This window comes from Mustela putorius, unplaced genomic scaffold, assembly GCF_011764305.1.
Source record: "Mustela putorius furo isolate JIRA1106 unplaced genomic scaffold, ASM1176430v1.1 tig00000407_pilon_pilon_pilon, whole genome shotgun sequence".
NCBI lineage: Eukaryota > Metazoa > Chordata > Mammalia > Carnivora > Mustelidae > Mustela > Mustela putorius.
In genome coordinates, this window is record NW_025421373.1 from 19,642,946 (window position 1) to 19,662,111 (window position 19,166).

At 38.9% G+C, this 19,166-nt stretch overlaps 1 protein-coding gene across 2 annotated transcripts in view; it reads left to right on the forward strand.

Annotated features, from left to right (window-relative positions):
• Nucleotides 1-19,166, forward strand: part of ITGA2 (integrin subunit alpha 2) — a 106,534-nt gene that overhangs the window by 63,184 nt on the left and 24,184 nt on the right. For both annotated transcript variants that reach the window (XM_004737902.3, XM_045079547.1), the window contains 4 exons: nucleotides 1,605-1,748; nucleotides 15,229-15,432; nucleotides 16,142-16,278; nucleotides 17,823-17,962. In XM_004737902.3, the coding sequence (XP_004737959.1) occupies nucleotides 1,605-1,748; nucleotides 15,229-15,432; nucleotides 16,142-16,278; nucleotides 17,823-17,962 (625 nt within the window). The remainder of the gene's footprint in view (nucleotides 1-1,604; nucleotides 1,749-15,228; nucleotides 15,433-16,141; nucleotides 16,279-17,822; nucleotides 17,963-19,166) is intronic.

Sequence of the window (19,166 nt, forward strand, 5' to 3'; positions counted from 1 at the left end):
GGGCCTGCACAGGGGTCCTGTGGCTTTGAGGTTTCTAAAATTAAAGCAACTCACTTTTCTGCCACTTCCTTCTCAGCATGACCATTCAGTAGTCAGAACCACTGATGACTCCCAGTCGCGGCCCGCTAGAGCAGAGGCCAGCCGACAGATTCCGATTTCCTTACTAAGCAGTTTTGACCCATGGGCTTGGTGCCTATTTGAAATGGGCAACCCCGGTCTCTGACAATCAGAAATTTTCCTTCCTTGAGTCCGAGAAACCAACCATTTAGATTTCCCTTCTCTGGGATTAAGTGCGAGGCTCCCATCTCTATGGCTTTTCCAGGAGTAAGAAGACATGAGTCTTTGACTTCCTTGACCGCAAGCCAGCTACGGTCACATATTTTTCTCTCCTCTTTACTCTTTTAAGGAAGGGTGCTTTTATTTTGAGAAAAAAGATGATCGTGTTCTAGATCGAATCCTCTCTTACCTGTTTCTGAATCCCGCAGAGGTATTCACGTAGGCGTGCGTGAAGCGTTCAGGTGGCTGGCCTCTCTTCTTTCACTGGCTCTCCTCCCGGTGTTGTGTTCCACTATCTGAGAACTTCCCTCCTGTCCAAGATCTCGTCACAGACAGTTCCATTACACGTGCTTGCCTGCTCTTCTCCACCTAGAAAACTCCTTGATTTTTAAGATGCCATTTAAAGGATGTTTAATCTTTCTGAGCCCTCCTGGCTACTCCGCACTCTGCTCAGGCAGCAGCTGGCCCTTGCCTCTGGAGAACGTCCCTCACCACACAGCATGGGCACTTGTCCCACTTCCCTCTTCCTTCCTGCCTTTCTGTACAGCACACCTCACAGACCTTCAAGTGTTTCTCTTTAAAATGTGGTCTTTGACTCCCCCCAGCCTCGGGACACCTCGAGTGCTTATTTAAAATACTGTTTGGGGGATGGCATGCAGTCGGAGTTTCTGGAAATAGTCTCCAGAATCTGTATTTTAAAGACCCGTTCTTGGGGCGCCTGGGTGGCTCAGTTGGTTAAGCAACTGCCTTTGGCTCAGGTCATGATCCCGGAGTCCTGGGATGGGCTCCCGCGTTGGGCTTCCTACTCCTTGCGGAGCCTGCTTCCCCCTCTCCCTCTGCCTGCTACTCCTGCTGGTGCTCTTACTCTCTGTGTCAAATAAATAAATAAAATCTTTTGAAAATTTAAATAAATAAATAAATACCTGTTCTTGGTGATTTGTGTGCACACTAAGGTTTAGCCACCAAGTGCTCTATACAACCTGAGAAAGGGGACTAGGTTGTCCATCTTAATGTTTCTAGCACTTTATAGGTAGTAAACACTCGATTTTTGTTTATTGAATGAGTAAATGAAAGTTCAGTGTACCATTAGGAGTATATGCGTCCTTGGGTTGAGCCTCTGCCTTTGGCTCAGGTCACCATCTCAGGGTCCTGGGATTGAGCCCTGCATTGGGCTCTCTGCTCAGCAGGGAGTCTGCTTCCTCCTCTCTTTCTGCCTGCTTCTCTGCCTACTTGGGATCTCTATTTCTGTCAAATAAATAAAATCTTGAAAAAAAAACAAAGTATATGTGTCCTACAAATCCTAAGGTTAATATGCTTTCTCATTCCAGATAGGCTCCTATTTTGGCAGCGTGCTATGTTCGGTCGATGTGAATAAAGACACCATTACAGACGTGCTCTTGGTGGGTGCACCAATGTACATGAATGACCTAAAGAAAGAGGAAGGGAGAGTTTACTTGTTTACCATCACAAGGGTAAGAAAAAGCATTAAACCGACCTAGTTTAATTTGCTTCAGTATTGGTAAACAAAGTTAATCTACATTTTTGCAGAATGAAGACTTATTGAATGATTTTCATATGTAGTTTGGTTTATATTGCATTATTTTGAGAATGTAACCATTAATTTATAACTTTAAAAATCACATTAAAAAGCATAACCCTTAGAGAAAGAGCTTAATGTATAGTGCACTGCTGTTTTCCATGAAAGGTCTTCGAATATATAATATATATCCCAAAAAGTACTGTCATTTTTGAAATGTGTGTGCATGCAAACATCGGTGTAGTTCGCACTTATTCCTTCAATTATTCTTCTTCACTGTAAAGAAATCATGATAACAGAATAAACTATCTTATTAACATTTTACAGTGAAAAAGACAAATTGTACCCGGAATTTTGCAAATTTTTGTTTAATCCTGGATGCTTTCTATATTAAGAAATCTGTTGCTTAGTATAATAGTTAGATATGTATATATGAAATATATAGAAATATATATTAGATATGTGTATATGAAATTTTGGTCTTTGCACATAAAACTTAGCAGACTGTAACTAGACTGAGCTGTCTAAATCCATGTCCATAGTATAAGGAACTTGGAGTTGAAAAGAAAACCAGAAATAAAGGCACAAGTTGACATAGGAAACTGGAGAAAAGAAGGGGAAAAAAAGGTGGCTGATATTAATATAGTAAATATTAATATAGTAAATATTGTTACATGTTATAATGTTATGCTATTGTAGTAGTTTGTCCTACCTTATTTATTTAAATGATTCTCTCGATTTTTGGCTCAAGTCATGATCTCAGGGTCATTAGATTGAGCCTTGAGTTGGGACCCTTCCTGAGTGTGGAGCCTACTTAAGATTCTCTCTCTCCTTCTCCCCCCCCACCCCCCACTCAGCATGCTTGCACACTTTCTTTCTCTTCCTCCCCCTTTAAAAAATTCTAAAGTATATAAAGAGTGTATAATTGAGTGTTCAGTAAGGGAGGAGCATAAATGCCTGTTTAAAAATTTTAACAAATGTCTCATTTCTTAAATGTTTGTTACTTCTCAAGTATTCTGAATTATCATCAAGTGTGGAAGATGAGATCTCCTGATACTTTGTCAGTCTCAGTTACAAAGTGATTTCCTTAAGATTATTATAGAGAAGAATCAACACTGACCTAGTTTCATATTTGAGGAGCATCGCTTTCTTGTGAAGTCACAAAATATTTCCATTCCTGATTTCAAAATCTGGAAGGAAAAAAAAAGAAACAAGAAAATGTTTTTTCTTTGGACAGAATTATTTATTTTTTATAATGTGACATTAACAGTCTCCCTTTATTTTTTTTTTTTTTTTAGTATAGTTGATACACACTATGTTAGTTTACAACAAGGTGTACGAGGTATACTACAAGGTGATTTGACAAATTTATACATCAGGCTATGTTCATTACAAATGTAGCTAACAATCTTATGAGTGGAATTGTGTAGTATTTTTTTTCTCTGACCTATTTCACTTTGCCTAATACCTTCTGGTTCCATCCATGTTATCTCAAATGGCACAATCTCCTCCTCTTTAATGTGTGTGTGTGTGTGTGTGTGTGTGTGTATACACATTTTCCTTCTCCATTTGTCTATTGATGGCCACTTAGGTTGTCCTCATATCTTGGCTATTGTAAGTAATGCTGCAATAAACACAGGGGTGCATATATCTTTTCAAATTAGTATTTTTTCTTTCTGTGGGCAAATACCCAATAGTGAAATTATTGGATCATATGGTATTTTTATTTTTAATTTTTGGAGGAACCTACACACTATTTTCCACAGTGCACAAGGATTCCTTTTTGTCCACATCCTTGCCAAAACATGCTATTTCTTGTCATTTTGATTTTAGCCATTCTAACTACTGTCAGATAATACCTCATTGTGGTTTGATTTGTATTTCTCTGAGTGACATTGAGCTTCTTTTCATGTGTTGACTGTGTGTTTTCTTTGGAAAAATGTCTGTATAGGTCCACTGTCCTTTTTTTTTTTTTTTTAAGATTTTATTTATTTAACAGAGAGAGAGAGATCACAAGTAGACAGAGAGGCAGACAGAGGGCAAGGGAGAAGCAGACTTCCTGCTGAGCAGAGAGCCTAATGCAGGGCTTGATCCCAGGACCCCGAGATCATGACGTGAACTGAAGGCAGAGGCTTAACCCACTGAGCCACCCAGGTGTGCCCCTGTTTGTCTTTCAAAGGACCAACTCAGTTTCACTGATTCTTTCTTTTTGCGGGGGGGGGGGGGGGGGGGCACTGGGGACTTTCCTAGGTCATTGATTTCTGCTCTGATCTTTGTTTCCTTTGGTTTCATTTGTTATTTCTCTCGTTCCTTTAGGTATACGTTTGGATTGTTTATTTGAGCTTTTTCTTATTTCTTAAGGTAGGCCTGTATCACTCTGTACTGTATACTTCTCTCTTAGAACTGCTTTTGCTGCATCCCAAAGACTTTGGACCATTGTATTTTCATCTTCATTCATCTCCATGCATTTTATTTTTTCTTTGATGGCTTCACTGACCTATTGGTTGTTTGGTATCATGGAGTGTAGTCTCTGTGTGTTTGTGTTTTTTCCTTTTTTTCTTGTGATTTTTAGCTTCATATTGTTGTGATCAGAAAAGCTGCATGGTATGATTTCAGTCTTCTTAAATTTATTGAGGCTTGTTTCATAGCCTGGTATATGATCTATTCATATATGTTTCTTGTGCACTTGAAAAGAATGAGTATTCTGGGGGCACGTGGGTGGTTCAGTCGTTAGGCGTCTGTCTTCAGCTGGGGTCATGAGCCCAGGGTCCTGGGATCAAGCCCTACATTGGACTCCCTGCTTGGTGGGAAGCCTGCTTCTCCCTCTCCCATGCCCCCTGCTTGTGTTCTCTCTCTCAGTGTCTCTCTGTGTCAAATAAATAAATAAAATCTTAACAACAACAACAACAAAAGAATGAGTATTCTGTTTTCAGATGGAGTATTCCATATGTATATTTTCTGTCTATCTGGTTCAAAGATGCTCAAAGACATTATTTCCTTATTGATTTTTTTTTTGTCTGGATAATCCATCGGTTATTGTAAGTGGGGTGTAAAGTCCCATACTACTACTGTATTACCGCAGATTTCTCTCTTTCTGTCCACTTAACGTTTGCTTTATGTATTTAGGTAGCCCAGTGTTGGGTATATAGATATTTATAATGGTTATATCCTCTTGTAGGACTGATCCTTTTATCATTATGTAATAATTGTTATTAGTCTTTGTTTTAAAGTCTATAATAAAGTATTACTACCCCAGCTTTTTTTCACTTCCATTTGCATGGTGAATGTTTCTCAGTCCCTTCACTTTCAGTCTGTATATGCCTGAGGTATGAGCTTCTTGTAGGCCGTGTATAGATAGGTCTTATTTTTTTATCTTCTCTGTTACCCTGTGTTTTTTGCTTGGAGCATTTAGGCCATTTACATTTAAAGTGATTATTGATAGATATATACTTTTTGCCATTTTAAAAATTTGTTTTCTTGTTGTTTTATTGTTCCTTTTTTTTTTCTCATTCTTTGTGTGTGTGTGTGTGTGTTTTAAGATTTTACTCATTTATTTGACAGAGAGAGATCACAAGTAGGCATAGAGGCAGGTGGGGGGGGCAGAAGGAGACTCCCCACTGAACAGAGAGCCCGATGCGGGGCTCAATCCCAGGACCCTGAGATCATGACCTGAGCCTAAGGCAGAGGCTTAACCCACTCAGCTACCCAGGTGTCCCCATCTTCTCATTCTTTGTGATTGGTGAATTTCTATAGTGTTATATTTAGCTTTCTTTTGCTTTCTTTGTATTTCTATCATGTTTTGGGCTTGTGGTTATCACTAAGTTCACATACAACATTCCAAGTAAATAGCAACCTATTAATTTGATGGTCATTTAAGTTCAGAAGAAGGGGGTCTTTCCCCCCTTATCTTCCTTTTTTTACTCCCCTTCTCCACATTTGTTGTCATATTTTACATCTTTGATTCATAATTTTCTTATGTCTCGTTATGGTCATTTCTTTTCCACTTAAAGAAGTCCCTTTAATATTTCTTGTAAGTCTGGTTTAGTGGTGATGAATTCCTTTATCTTTCATTTGTCTGGGAAACACTTCATCTCTCCATCAAGTCTGAATGATAATCTTGTCTGGCAGAGTATTTTTGGCTGTAGCCTTTTTCCTTTCAGCACTTTGCAAGCCAGAAGAATGTGGCAGGAGATACTCAAAAGTTTCTGCTGAAAAACTAGCTGATAGCCTTATAGATTTTCCCTTCTAAGTAATCTTTTGTTCCTTTCTTTCTGCTTTTAGGATTCTCTTTATCTTTAAACTTTGACATTTTAATTATTATGTGCAATTTTGTGGACCTCCTCGGGTTCATCTTGCTTGCAACTCTCTATGCTTACTGGACTTAGATGTTTATTTCTTTCCCAAGATTAGGGAAGTTTTCAGTTATTATTTCTTCAAATAAGTTTTCTACACTTTTCTCTCTTTTTCTGGGACTCCTGTAATGCAAATATTTGTTTATATTGTCCATGAGATCTCTTAATCTATCTTCTTTTTTTTTTTTTTAATTCTTTTCTCTCTTTGCTGTTCAGCTTGTGTTGCTCTCCATTACCCTGTCATCCAGGTTGCTGGTATGTTCTTCTCCATCCTCTAAGCTACTGTTGATTTTGTTATTTCAGTTATTGTATTCTTTAACCCTGATTGGTTCTTTTTAATATTTTCTGTGTCTTTATTGAAAGTCTCAGTGAAATCTTCCACTTTTTTCTCCAGCCCAGTATCCTCACAATCATTATTTTTTTAATTAACATATAATGTATTGTTTACTTCAGGGGTACAGGTCTGTGAATCATCAGTCTTAAAATTCACAGCACTCACCATAGCACATACCTCCCCAGTGTCCTTAACCCAGCCACCATATCCCTCCTCCCCCAAGCCCCTAGCAACGCAACGTTTTTTCATGAGGTTAAGAGTCTCTTATAGTTTGTCTCCTTCACGATCCCCTCTTGTTCCTTTTGTTCCTTCCCTACCCCCCAAACCTCTTGCCTTTCAAATTCCTCATATCAGAGAGACCATATGATAATTGTCTTTCTCTGACTTATTTCACTCAGCATAATATGCTCTAGTTCTATCCACGTCATTGCAAATGGCAATATTTCATTTCTTTTGTTGGCTGCATACTATTCCATTGTATATATACCACATTGTCTTTATCCATTCATCTGTTGATGGACATCCAGGTTCTATCCATAGTTTGGCTATTGTGGATATTGCTGCTATAAACATTTGGGTGCATGTGTCCTGTTGGACCACTACATTTGTATCTTTGGGGTAAATACCCAGTACTACAATTGCTGGGTCATAAGGTAGCTCTATTTTCAATTTTTGGAGGAACCTCCATGCTGTTTTCCAGAGTGGCTGCACCAGCTTGCATTCCCACCAACAGTGTAGGGGGATTCCCCTTTCTCCACATCCTTGCCAACAGCTGTCATTTCCTGACCTGTTAATTTTAGCCATTCTGAGTGATGTGAGGTGGTATCTCACTGTGGTTTTGATTTGTACTTCCCTGATGGCGAGTGATGTTGAGCACCTTTTCATGTGTCAAATGTTGGTCATTTGGATGTCTTCTTTGTAGAAATGTCTGTTCATGTCCTCTGCCTATTTCTTGATTGGATTATTTGTTCTTTGGGGGTTGAGTGTGATAAGTTCTTTATAGATTTTTGATAGTAGCACTTTATCTCATATGTCCTTTGCAAATATCTTAACCCATGCTGTCAGTTGTCTTTTGGTTTTGTTAACTATTTCTTTTGCTGTGAAAAGGCTTTTGATCTTGCTGAAGTCCCAATAGTTCATTTTTGCCCCTTGCTTCCCTTGCCTTTGGTGATGTTTCTAGGACAAAGTCAGTGCAGCTGAGGTTGAAGAGGTTGTTCTTCTCAAGGATTTTGATGGATTCCTATCTCATGTTGAGGTCTTTCATCCATTTTTGAGTCCATTTTTGTTTGTGGTGTAAGAAAACGGTCCAGTTTCATTCTTCCGCATGTGGCTGTCCAATTTTCCCAACACCATTTGTTGAAGAGAATGTCTTTTTTCCATTGCACATTCTTTCCTGCTTTTTCAAAGATTAGTTGACCATAGAGTTGAGGGTCCATTTCTGGGCTCTCTATTCTGCTTGATTGATCTATGTGTCTGTTTTTGCACCAATACCATACTGTCTTGATGATTACAGCTTTGTAATAGAGCTTGAAGTCTGGAATTGTGATGCTGCCAACTTTGATCTTCTTTTTCAACATTCTTCTGGCTACTTGGGGTCTTTTCTGGTTCCATGTAAATTTTAGGATTATTTGTTCCATTTCTTTGAAAAAATTGATGGTATTTTGATAGGGATTGCTTTAGGTAGCATAGACATTTTCACAATATTTGTTCTTCCAATCCATGAGCATGGAACATTTTTCCTTTTCTTTGTGTCTTCCTCAGTTTCTTTCATGAGTACTTTATAGTTTTCTGAGTACAGATTCTTTACCTCTTTGTTTAGGTTTATTCCTAGGTATTTTATGGTTTTGGGTGCAATTGTAAATGGGATTGACTCCTTAATTTCTCTTTCTTCTGTCTTGCTGTTGGTATCTAGAAATGCATCTGCTTTCTAGGCATTGATTTTTATATCCTGAGACTTTACTGAATTCCTGTGTGAGTTCTAGGAGTTTTGGGGTGGAGTCTTTTGGGTTTTCCATATCATATCTTCAGCAAAGAGTGAGAGTTTGACTTCTTCTTTGCCAATTTGGATGCTTTCTATTTATTTTTGTTGTCTGAGACTAAGACTCCAGTATGTTGATGAGCAGTGGTAAGAGTGGATATCCCTGCCATGTTCCTTACTTTAGGGCAAAAGCTCTCAGTTTTTCCCATTGAGAATGATATTTTCTATGGATTTTTCATAGGTGGCTTTTATAATATTGAGGTATGTACCCTCTATCCCTACACTGTGAAGACTTTTGATCAAGAAAGATGCTGTACCTTTTGAAATGCTTTTTCTGCATCTATTGAGAGTATCATATGTTTATTGTTCTTTCTTTTATTGATGTATTGTTCACATTGATTGACTTGAGTTGTTGAAACAACCTTGCAGCCCAGGAATAAATTCCACTTGGTAATGGTGAATAATCCTTTTAAGGTACTGTTGGATCCTATTGGCTAGTATTTTGGTGAGAATTTTTGCATTCATGTTCATCAGGGATATATTGCTCTGTAATTCTCCTTTTTGATGGCATCTTTGGTTTGGTATCAAGGTAATGCTGACCTCATAAAATGAGTTTGAAAGTTTTCCTCCCATTTTTAGTTTTTGGAACAGTTTCAGGAGAATAGGTTTTAATTCTTTTTTAAATGGCTGGTAGAATTTCCTTGGGAGTTCATCTGGTCCTAGGATCTTGTTTCTTGGGAGATTTTTGATTACTGTTTCAATTTCCTTGCTGGTTATAGGTCTTTCCTGGTTTTCTCTTTTTTCCTATTTCAGTTTGGTAGTTTATACATCTCTAGGAATGCATCCATTTCATCCAGATAGTCTAATTTGCTGGTGTATAGTTTCTCATAATATGTTCTTATAATGGTTTGTATTTCTTTAGTGTTGGTTGTGATCTCTTCTCTTTCATTCATGATTTTATTAATTTGGGTCCTTTCTCTTTTGTTTTTGATATGTCTGGCCAGGGGTTTATCAATCTTACCAATTCTTTCAAAGAACCAGCTTCTAGTTTTGTAGATTTGTTCTACTGGTTTTTTTGTTTGTTTGTTTGTTTCTATTTTATTGATTTGTGCTCTGATCTTTATTATTTCTCTTCTCCTGCTGGGTTTAGGCTTTCTTTGCTGTTCTTTCTCCAGCTCCTTTAGGTGTAGGGTTAGGTTGTGTACTTGAGACTTTCTTGTTTCTTGAGAAAGGCTTGTATTGCTATATCCTTTCCTCTCAGGACTGCCTTTGCTCTATCCCAAAGATTTTGAACAGTTGTGTTTTCATTTGTTTCCATGAATTTTTTAAATTCTTCTTTAATTTCCTGGTTGACCCATTCATTCTTTACTAGGATGCTGTTTAGTCTCCATGTATTTGAGTTCTTTCCAACTTTCCTCCTGTGGTTGATTTCTGGTTTCAGAGCATTGTGTTCTGAAAATATGCAGGGAATGATCCCAAACTTTTGGTATCAGTTGAGACCTGATTTGTGACCCAGGATGTAATCTCTTCTGGAGATGGTTCCATATGCACTAGAGAAGAATATGTATTCTGTTGCTTTGGGATGGAATGTTCTGAAGATATCTGTGATGTCCATTTTGTCCAGTGTGTCATTTAAAACCTTTATTTACTTGTTGATCTTTTGCTTAGATGATCTGTCCATTTCATTTAGGGGGGGTGTTAAATTCCCCTACTATTATTGTATTATTGTTGATGTGTTTCTTTCATTTTGTTATGAATTGGTTTATATAATTGACTGCTCCCATGTCAGGGGCATAGATATTTAAAATTGTTAGATCTTCTTGTTGGATAGACCCTTCAAGTACGTTATAGTGTCCTTCCTCATCTCTTATGGTAGTCTTTGGTTTAAAATCTAATGAGTCTGATATAAGGATTGCCACCCCAGCTCTCTTTTGATGTCCATTAGCTTGATAAATTGTTTTTCACCCCCTCACTTTAAATCTGAAGGTGACTTTACATCTAAAATGGGTTTCTTGTAAACAGCATATCAATGGGTCTTATTTTCTTTATCCATTCTGATACCCTATGTCTTTTGATTGGGGCATTTAGCCCATTTACATTTAGGGTAACTACTGAAAGGTATGAATTTAGTGTCATTATATTCCCTGCAAGGTGACTGTTAATTGTATATTGTCTCTGTTTCTTTTTGGTCTATTACTTTTAGACTGCCTTTTTGCTTAGAGGACCCCTTTCAATATTTTCCCTAGGGCTGGTTTGGTATTTGCAAATTCTTTTAATTTTTGTTTGTCTTGGAAGCTTTTTCTTTCATCTTCTATTTTCAATGACAGCTCAGCTGGATATAGTATTCTTGGCTGCATGTTTTTCTTGTTCATTGCTCTGAATATATATCATGCCAGTTCTTTCTGGCCTGCCAGTTCTCTGTGGACAAGTCTTCTGCCAATCTAATATTTCTACCACTGTATGTTACAGAGCTCTCATCCCAAGCTACTTTCAGGATTGATTTTCTCTTTGTCACTGAGATTTGTAAGTTTTACTACTAGATGACAGGGTACAGACCTATTTTTATGTTTTTGATGGGGTTTCTCTGTGCCTCCTGGATTTTGATGCTTGTTCCCTTTGCCAAATTAGGGAAATTCTCTGCTATAATTTTCTCTAAATACCTTCTGCCCCCCCTTCTTCTTCTGGAATCCCAATTATTCTAATATTGTTTTGTCTTATGATATCACTTATCTCTTGAATTCTCCCCTTGTGGTACAGTAGTTGTTTCTTTCTCTTTTTCTCAGCTTCTTTTCCATAATTTGTCCTTTTCTATCACTAATTCTCTCTTCTGCCTTATTTATCCTAGCAATAGGAGCCTCCATTTTTTTTATTGCACTTCATTTCAGCTTTTTTAATTTCAACTTGGTTAGATTTTTGTTCTCTTATTTCTCCAGAAAGGTATTTTATTTCTTTAGAAAGGGATTCTCTAGTATCTTCCATGCTTTTTTTGACCCCAGCTAGCACCTTGATAATCGTCATTCTGAACTCTAGTTTTGACATCTTACTAGTGTCCATATTGATTTAGACCCTAGCCATCATTACTGCCTCTTGGGTTTTTTGTTTTGTTTTGTTTTGTTTTTTAGGAGAGTCTTTCTTCATTGTCATTTTATCCAGATAAGACTAGATGAATGAGAGAACAAAATACTAAAAGGGTAGCAACAACCCCAGAAAAATATACACTAACCAAATCGAAAGAGACCCAAAACTGGGGGGAGAATAAAGGAGAAAGAAAAAAATATGTATATGTATTTTTATATGTATATGTATTTTTATATATATTTATTTTTTATAAATATAAATGTATATACACATATACATATATATTAGACTGGTGAATAGAACCAGCTGCACACTTGATTTTGGGTGTACACATACACACACACACACACACACACAGGTAAAGATAATGAAGGGATGGAATATGAGTGCAAAGATGAAAATTTAAAAAGATTCTAAAAAAGGAATTGATAAGAAGTTGGTTGAAAAAAGAAACAAAAAAAGAGGAAAGAATGTGATCAGGCTGAAGACCAGAAAAAAGACATGTGCTAGATTTAGGGCATTTTTGATCTGTTTGAAGAAATTATATACTGAAATTTTAAAGTAAGAAACACCTATATGTATACATAAAAATAAGGTTAAATACAATAAAGGGATGGAATAGGGCTATAACAATGAAAATTAAAGATTTCTAAAAAGGTATTGATAACAGAAAATAGTTTTTAAAAAAACTTTAAAACATTGAGATATTTTTAAAAAATAGAGTAAGAAAAAAATCTAGAAAATTTCTCTTTGAAAGACTAAAGAATCTTGGTGAAAAAGCCATGAATTCTATGTGCTGTATTCCCATAGCTCTGAAGTTTTGCAGTTCTCATTGATCGGTAAACTTGGTCTTGGCTCGATGTTCTTGCTGATCTTCTGGGGGAGGGGCCTGTTGCAGTGATTCTCAAATGTCTTTGCCCAAGGTGGAGTTGCACCACTCTTGCCAGGGGCCAGGCTGAGCCATCTGCTTGGGTTGGCTCTCATAGCTTTTGTTTCCTGAATGCTTTCTGTGTAGCTTTGGAGGATGAGAGTGAAAATGGTGACTTCCCAATCTCTGGCCCCTTAGGAGCTGAGAGCTTGAGCCCCACTCCTCAGTGTGCCCCCAGAGAAAAACAGTCAATCCCTTCTGTCTCCCTGGTCTCCGGCCACACTCCTTGCTCACGCAGCCTGTGACAAAGCATTTCTGTCTTTGGCTTATAGCCCCATTTGGAGTCTCCAGATGATTCCTGCAGCATGCTTCCATGCCATTCCTCCCAGAGTAGGAGGGTCTCCACAGATCTGCCACATGTGGTGTCCCTGCTCAATGTACAGTGGGCCAACTGTGCCATGGATCATGGTCTAAGGTAACCCCAAGCTGAGAGCCCACCCCTTGGCTCTGTCCCTGCAGCCAGCTCCCATGCTCCGATCAATATCTGGGAGCTCTGCCATCCTCAGATACCCCTTTTCTTTGTATGACCCTGTGGGTCCTGAGAGCCCACTGTCCCTGTGAAGGCTCCACCCCCCACACACACACTTCGCCTTTGGAGTGCACCAAACTTCTAAATGTTTCAGTTTTGTGCTCTGCTGCTGTGTCACTTGCTCGGAGCCGGCCCCTCTCCTCAAGGTCTGTTTTCCCATTTATCCCCTCGGATTCACTTCTCTGCACATCCTACCTTCTGGAAAGTGGTCCTTTATCTGTTCCTAGAATTGCTGCTTTTCTTCTCTTCGATCTCCTGTTGAGTCTGTAGGTGTTCAGAATGGTTTGATAGCTATCTAGGTGAACTTTTGGGACCTGACGATATTTAGGTCTCCTACTCCTCCGCCATCTTGCTCCTCCCACCACCCACAATTGTTAAATTCTGTCTCAGGCATGTTGCTTATCTCTATTTCATTTAGTTCTTTCTGTGAGGTGTTTTTTTTCCCTTTCTTTTGGAGTATATTCCTCTATCTCTACATTTTGCTTGACTTCCTGTGTTTGTTTCTGTGGATTAGGCAGAACAGCTACTGCTCCTAAACTTGAAGGATGGTGTCCCTTTGCAAACCGTGTGTTCTTGGTGACTCTTCTGGTGGCTGGAGCTGTGGCTGTATTGTTAGTTACTTGTTTAAACTTTGGATTTTTGCAGAAAGAAGAAAATAATAAAATTTGAAAGAAAAAATCAGGAGGAAGTAAAACAAAAGATATATCTTTAAATTTAAAAATAAAAACCTGTTTTGATTAAAAATTTTTAAACAAAATTTTTTTTAAAAATTAAAATTCAGCTTATTTTCCATGCCCTGGCTTCACAGGGGCTGCTATGGGCTTACAGACTCTGGGCTTACTGATGTTGTGAGCCCTCTCTGATGACTGAACCCTGCCATTTACAGGGTTGGGACCTGCATTTTCTGTCACTTAAACCCACTGGTTATTGTATTTGGACCCTGCTCCAGTCTGGGTTTTAAATGTGGAGGGGGAGTGTTCCCACCACTCCTTGGCCCTTTTAAACTGTAGCTTTTTTTTCTGTCCCAGCAGAAAAAGACTGAGACTGGTGTGGGCTTGAGAACCTTAGACTTATTGAGGTTGGTGAGGTCGAGAGCTCGGAGACCACCAGAACTGCCCATCTGCTGGGCAGACCATGCTCTGACTGAGGTTTTAAGGTGGAATGGTAATAATGTAAACCATCATTTTCCAGTCCCTCTGACTTGAGAGCTTAGCCTGCAACTCCTCCACCATGTGGTAGAGTTCTAGTGTTGTCTCTTTTTGATGTCAATTGCCCTTTTATTTTATTTTTTTTAAAGATCTTATTCATTTATTTGAGAGAGAGACAGTGAGAGAGAGCATGAGCAAGGAGAAGGTCAGAGAGAGAAGCAGACTCCCCATGGAGCTGGGAGCCTGATGTGGGAGTCGATCCTGGGACTCCAGGATCATGACCTGAGCTGAAGGCAGTTGTCCAATCAATTGAGCCAGTCAGGCACCCCTTAATTGCCCTTTTAAACTGTGACTTCTTTTCTGTGCCCACGATCAGAGAAATCTGTTCCTGCCCTCTCAGTACTCTGCATCCCCACTGCTTCAGTTTCCCTTTAATACTGTGTCTCCATCTCTTTGTGTTCTCTTACCATTTTGTCTATCTTCAGTTGTCCAGTAGCTGTTTAGTCAGCCCTCGGTTTAGTTTTTTCCCCAAGAAGAATTGTCCTATTAATAGGTATAATTTGATGGGTTCCAGGGAAGGGGTGAGTTCAGGGTTGCTTTCTTGAACTGGAAACTAACGGTCTCGTTTTCTACTACCTGTACCATTATAATTTTTAAGAAAAGGTCTAAAATAAAGCATTGTTTTTTGTGTGTCTCCATCTTAATTTTATTCAAGATGTTAGTAGATTTTCATCAGCAAATCTTAAATGGAAAGTTTTGGAAACAGGTAAAGATTTTAGTATTATGGGGGAAAAGGAGGGAAAGACATGGGTAGTGTTAATACAGGTTGTGCAGACACAGTAAAGAGAATTCACTCCTTTCACCTCGGTTTATGAGCACATATCCTATGAGCTGACTTGCTAAAATTCTCATTTTATAATTGTCTTCGTAGAAAATTTTGAAATCTAGTTTTCAAAATCCTGTCTACTTTTAACAGTTTACAAATTGGCTCGGACATCGTTTGCTGTGAATTTTAATGATAAACGTTGGAAGGTTTGCTTTATTCATCCCTCTTTTCCTTTCTGCCAGGGTGTTTTGAATTGGCACCAGTTTCTTGAAGGCCCCAAGGGTGTTGAAAATGCTCGGTTTGGTTCAGCGATTGCAGCTCTTTCAGATATCAACATGGATGGCTTCAATGATGTCATAGTTGGTTCCCCTTTGGAAAATCAGAACTCTGGAGCTGTGTACATCTACAACGGTCATGAGGGCACCATTCGCACAAGGTATTCCCAGGTAATCCGTGAGTTCCATGGTGATGTATTTACATGTGAGTATCCTTATGTTAGAGCTGCCAAGTGCCGTGCAGATAATCTGATCCATCCCACTTATTTTTAGAATTTTATTTGTTCATTAAGCAAACATTTAGTGTATCTCCTACTATGTGTCAGGCACCGTCCTGGGTGCTGGAGATACTGTAAAGAACAGGACAGATAAAACTCTGCTCTTTGCAGCTCTTGCATTTTTTGTGGAGGAGACAGAGGGAAAATAAGGTAAGTGAGATAAAGTGTTCCAGATCATAATAAATGATAAGACATTAAAAAACTTTTTTAAATGTTCAAGAGTGGGAGTTATTAGGTAACTTAAAGGGTGCCCAAAGGGGCTTCATTGATCAGGCAACTTTCCAGGGAAGTCCTAAAAGATGTGGACTAGGAGACAATCACATTTCAGCTTGTTTCAAATCCTGCTCAGTCCCAGATCTGCTACTTTTTCTTTTTTCTTTGTGATTTTTATGTGAAAAGATTCATTCTGTTTCTCTGTGGCTGCAAGCATGATAAACAGATGAGAAACACTGTGATTGAAAAAAATCAATGGAATTTTGTGGCAAATAAAACAACCTGAGAAGTGGCTATTTAGAAAAATCTAACAGTGCAGTGCAGAAGCTCCCTTTTTTTCTATTTCAGTTGTTCCACATTGTAATTTCATGTCATACTTGCTCTTTCAGAAAATCTTGGGATCTGATGGAGCCTTTAGGAGCCAGCTCCAGTATTTTGGGAGATCTCTGGATGGTTATGGTGATTTAAATGGCGATTCCATCACCGACGTGTCCATTGGAGCCTTTGGGCAAGTGGTTCAGCTCTGGTGAGTCAGCTGAGAATCAGACACAAACTAGCTAACTAAAAAATAACCTGCTAAGTAGAACAGATAGCTGTGCTGAAATTGTAGAAATGCCACATGCATTCTAGAAGACTCCAGGACAATTATGTGTCATAGTTTATGTGTCAATGGAAGAAATGTGTTTTTCCTTAATGGGAGAAGAAAAATATTTGCTTAACATAGCCATCAAGTTCCTCTTCTCTATATGTTGAGCAGACAAAGGACACAGAATAGACAGAGCCTTTAAAATGGTATTCAGGATATTGCTGTATATTATCTTATAAACAACCTTACCTCAGCTCACAGAAAGGAAGCCTCATGAGAATGCTCTAAAAATACTGAACACTCAGACCACACAAATTAAGTATAACTTCTCATGTGGTTATGAAGTAACTTTTGAAATTATTAGTCATAAACAAGAAGCTATTATTTAGGTTTCGCTGACCTCTCATTGACCTCAGTAGGAGTTGAAGAGCAGGGAGCAGCAATATGGGATTCAACGGCTGTGTGATACAAGGACAAAAATAAATATATTGTGCTGGTCAGGGATTAGAATCATAAAAAAATTGAGAATTCTATCAAGAGTCTCCTCCCCCCAAAAATATATTCCATTCATTTGCTTTAAATGTCCAAATACTTCAAGAGCAGAAAACATCACATATTGATGTGTTGTTTCTGAGTTTCATTAAACTATTCACAATATTTCACATGTGCTTTTAAAAAATGAAATGCAGGGGCACCTGGGTGGCTCAGTGGGCTAAGCCGCATTTTAATGGCAGAGAAACTAGATCATGAGCTCTTGCTCCTCACTTGCTAACTATTACTCAGTAAACTCATAAGTTACTAAATGTTTTTTGTTTCAGACTTTCTCATTAATAAAAAGGGGACAATATTTGTTCTATTTCACAGGAGTCTTAAAGGAGCAGATGAGCCCATGTGTATGGGAAAGCTTTCTAGATATCTAAAGGGCTGTGCCAGAGTCAGAAGTCTTTTGCACTCTGCCTGAGAGACTCCCCAGCCATTTTCTAGTACCAGGCTAGTTGCCGCCACTATGGTCCTATGCCACACATCAAAGAAGTGCTGCCAGCCATTGAGGGAGGCAACAGGGCCATGGGCACGCTCTTCGGCCACAGCCACACTCCTCGGCCACACCTCTCACCTTGTCCCTGCTCTCTCCCCTCCCTTTGTGGGAAGAGCAAACATCACTGTTTGTAGCTGACAAAACACAACAGAGATCATGACTTTGTACTTCATTTGCAAAGAGTTTACAGACTCACATCCCATGCTTATGCATGTATCAAACAAACAAACAAAAAATATTTAATGTGGATTTGGCTCACAATACAGTCAGTCACAAACACAAAAGATATTGTTCTTACCTACCATTTTAGAGCTTTCAAACATGAAATAGTGCTCGAGTGCTTAGACTGTGCTGAGAATAATTTGCTAATGCTGGTCCCGGGTTCTCTAGGTAAAGGTCATAACGTGCACTTGGCAGTAACCTACCTGTTTCCATTTATGTCTTTCAGGTCCCAAAGTATTGCTGATGTGTCTGTGGATGCTTCATTCACACCGGAAAAAATTACTTTGTTCAACAAGAATGCTGACATAAAACTCACACTCTGTTTCAGTGCCAAGTTTAGACCTCCTAAGCAAAATGATCAAGTGGGTGGGTTGACCTGAAATAATCTGTGTGGAGATAGGTTTGCTTGTAGAGTTTTAGTTCTGAATATAACCTGCACTTTGTGGTTATGGGCCAAAGGCAATACGGGTCCTGCAGACATTACATTGCTGCACATTTGAAGTGCCTGAGAATGGTTAATTATGTATGGAAGATGCGGTTAGATCTTCCTCTCTTGTCTCCGGAAGGTAACACTCTGCCACAGAAATTTACTCTCTCTGTGACCTCGTCCTGGGCTCTCCTAACTTCATCGAAGTGTCTTTTACCCAGGGGTTCCTTACCTTAAACCTTGGGCACATGAAGATTACACTGATGTTCTGCCCATATTTTATGCCATATTTCAGCTGAGACATGATCTAGACATAGCATGTTCAGCGCAAGTACCAAATATTCCTATTCTTGAGGAAATAGTAGGCGTGAAATAATGAGAAAATATAAACAAGATGCAGTTTGTGCCCAGTGTTTTAAATGCTCTAAATAATCTGGAGAAGTGGATAAAAATCTGTGTCCTGTCAGCGGGAGTGAGGATAACTGGACAGATGTCAACAGGAAATGTCATTTCTCTGGGACTGGCCGAATCCCTCATACCCACTGCCCCTTACTATCCTCTGTCCTGCACTCACAGGGCATGGCCATGGAGTTTGAACGTGATTAAACTCTGCCTTTTTTTCTCATGCGGCTTTTTCACAGGTTCTCATCCCCCTTCCTTCAGATTTTGGCTCTAACCTTCAGCCACCCGTAGTTCCTACAAGTGTTCTATTAAGTGGTTAACAAACCACTCTATTTTCAGTCTTTGTCATGATTCATAACCAAGAAATACATAGGTTAAAAACATAAAGCAGAAGTTAGATTCAAACCTTGCCATGCTTTCTTTATTTTCCTGCTTCTCATTTGTGTCTGGCATTTTGCCTTTCAGGCATTCAAACACTGACCCAACTCTGAATAGCACATCTCACAGGCCTGCCCTGTGAGTAGCCAGCATCATTGAGTCAAAAACCATCCCTGTATAAACACTAAGTGGCTAGATGCAATGCACAGCATGGTGACTAGAGCCGGTAACTCTGTGTTGCCTATTTGGAGGTTGCTAAGAGAGATTTTGAAAGTTCTCACCACACACACACTCCAAATTGCAACTGTGTGAGGTGATGATCTGTTAATGAATCTTATTGTAATCATTTTCCAGTATTTACAT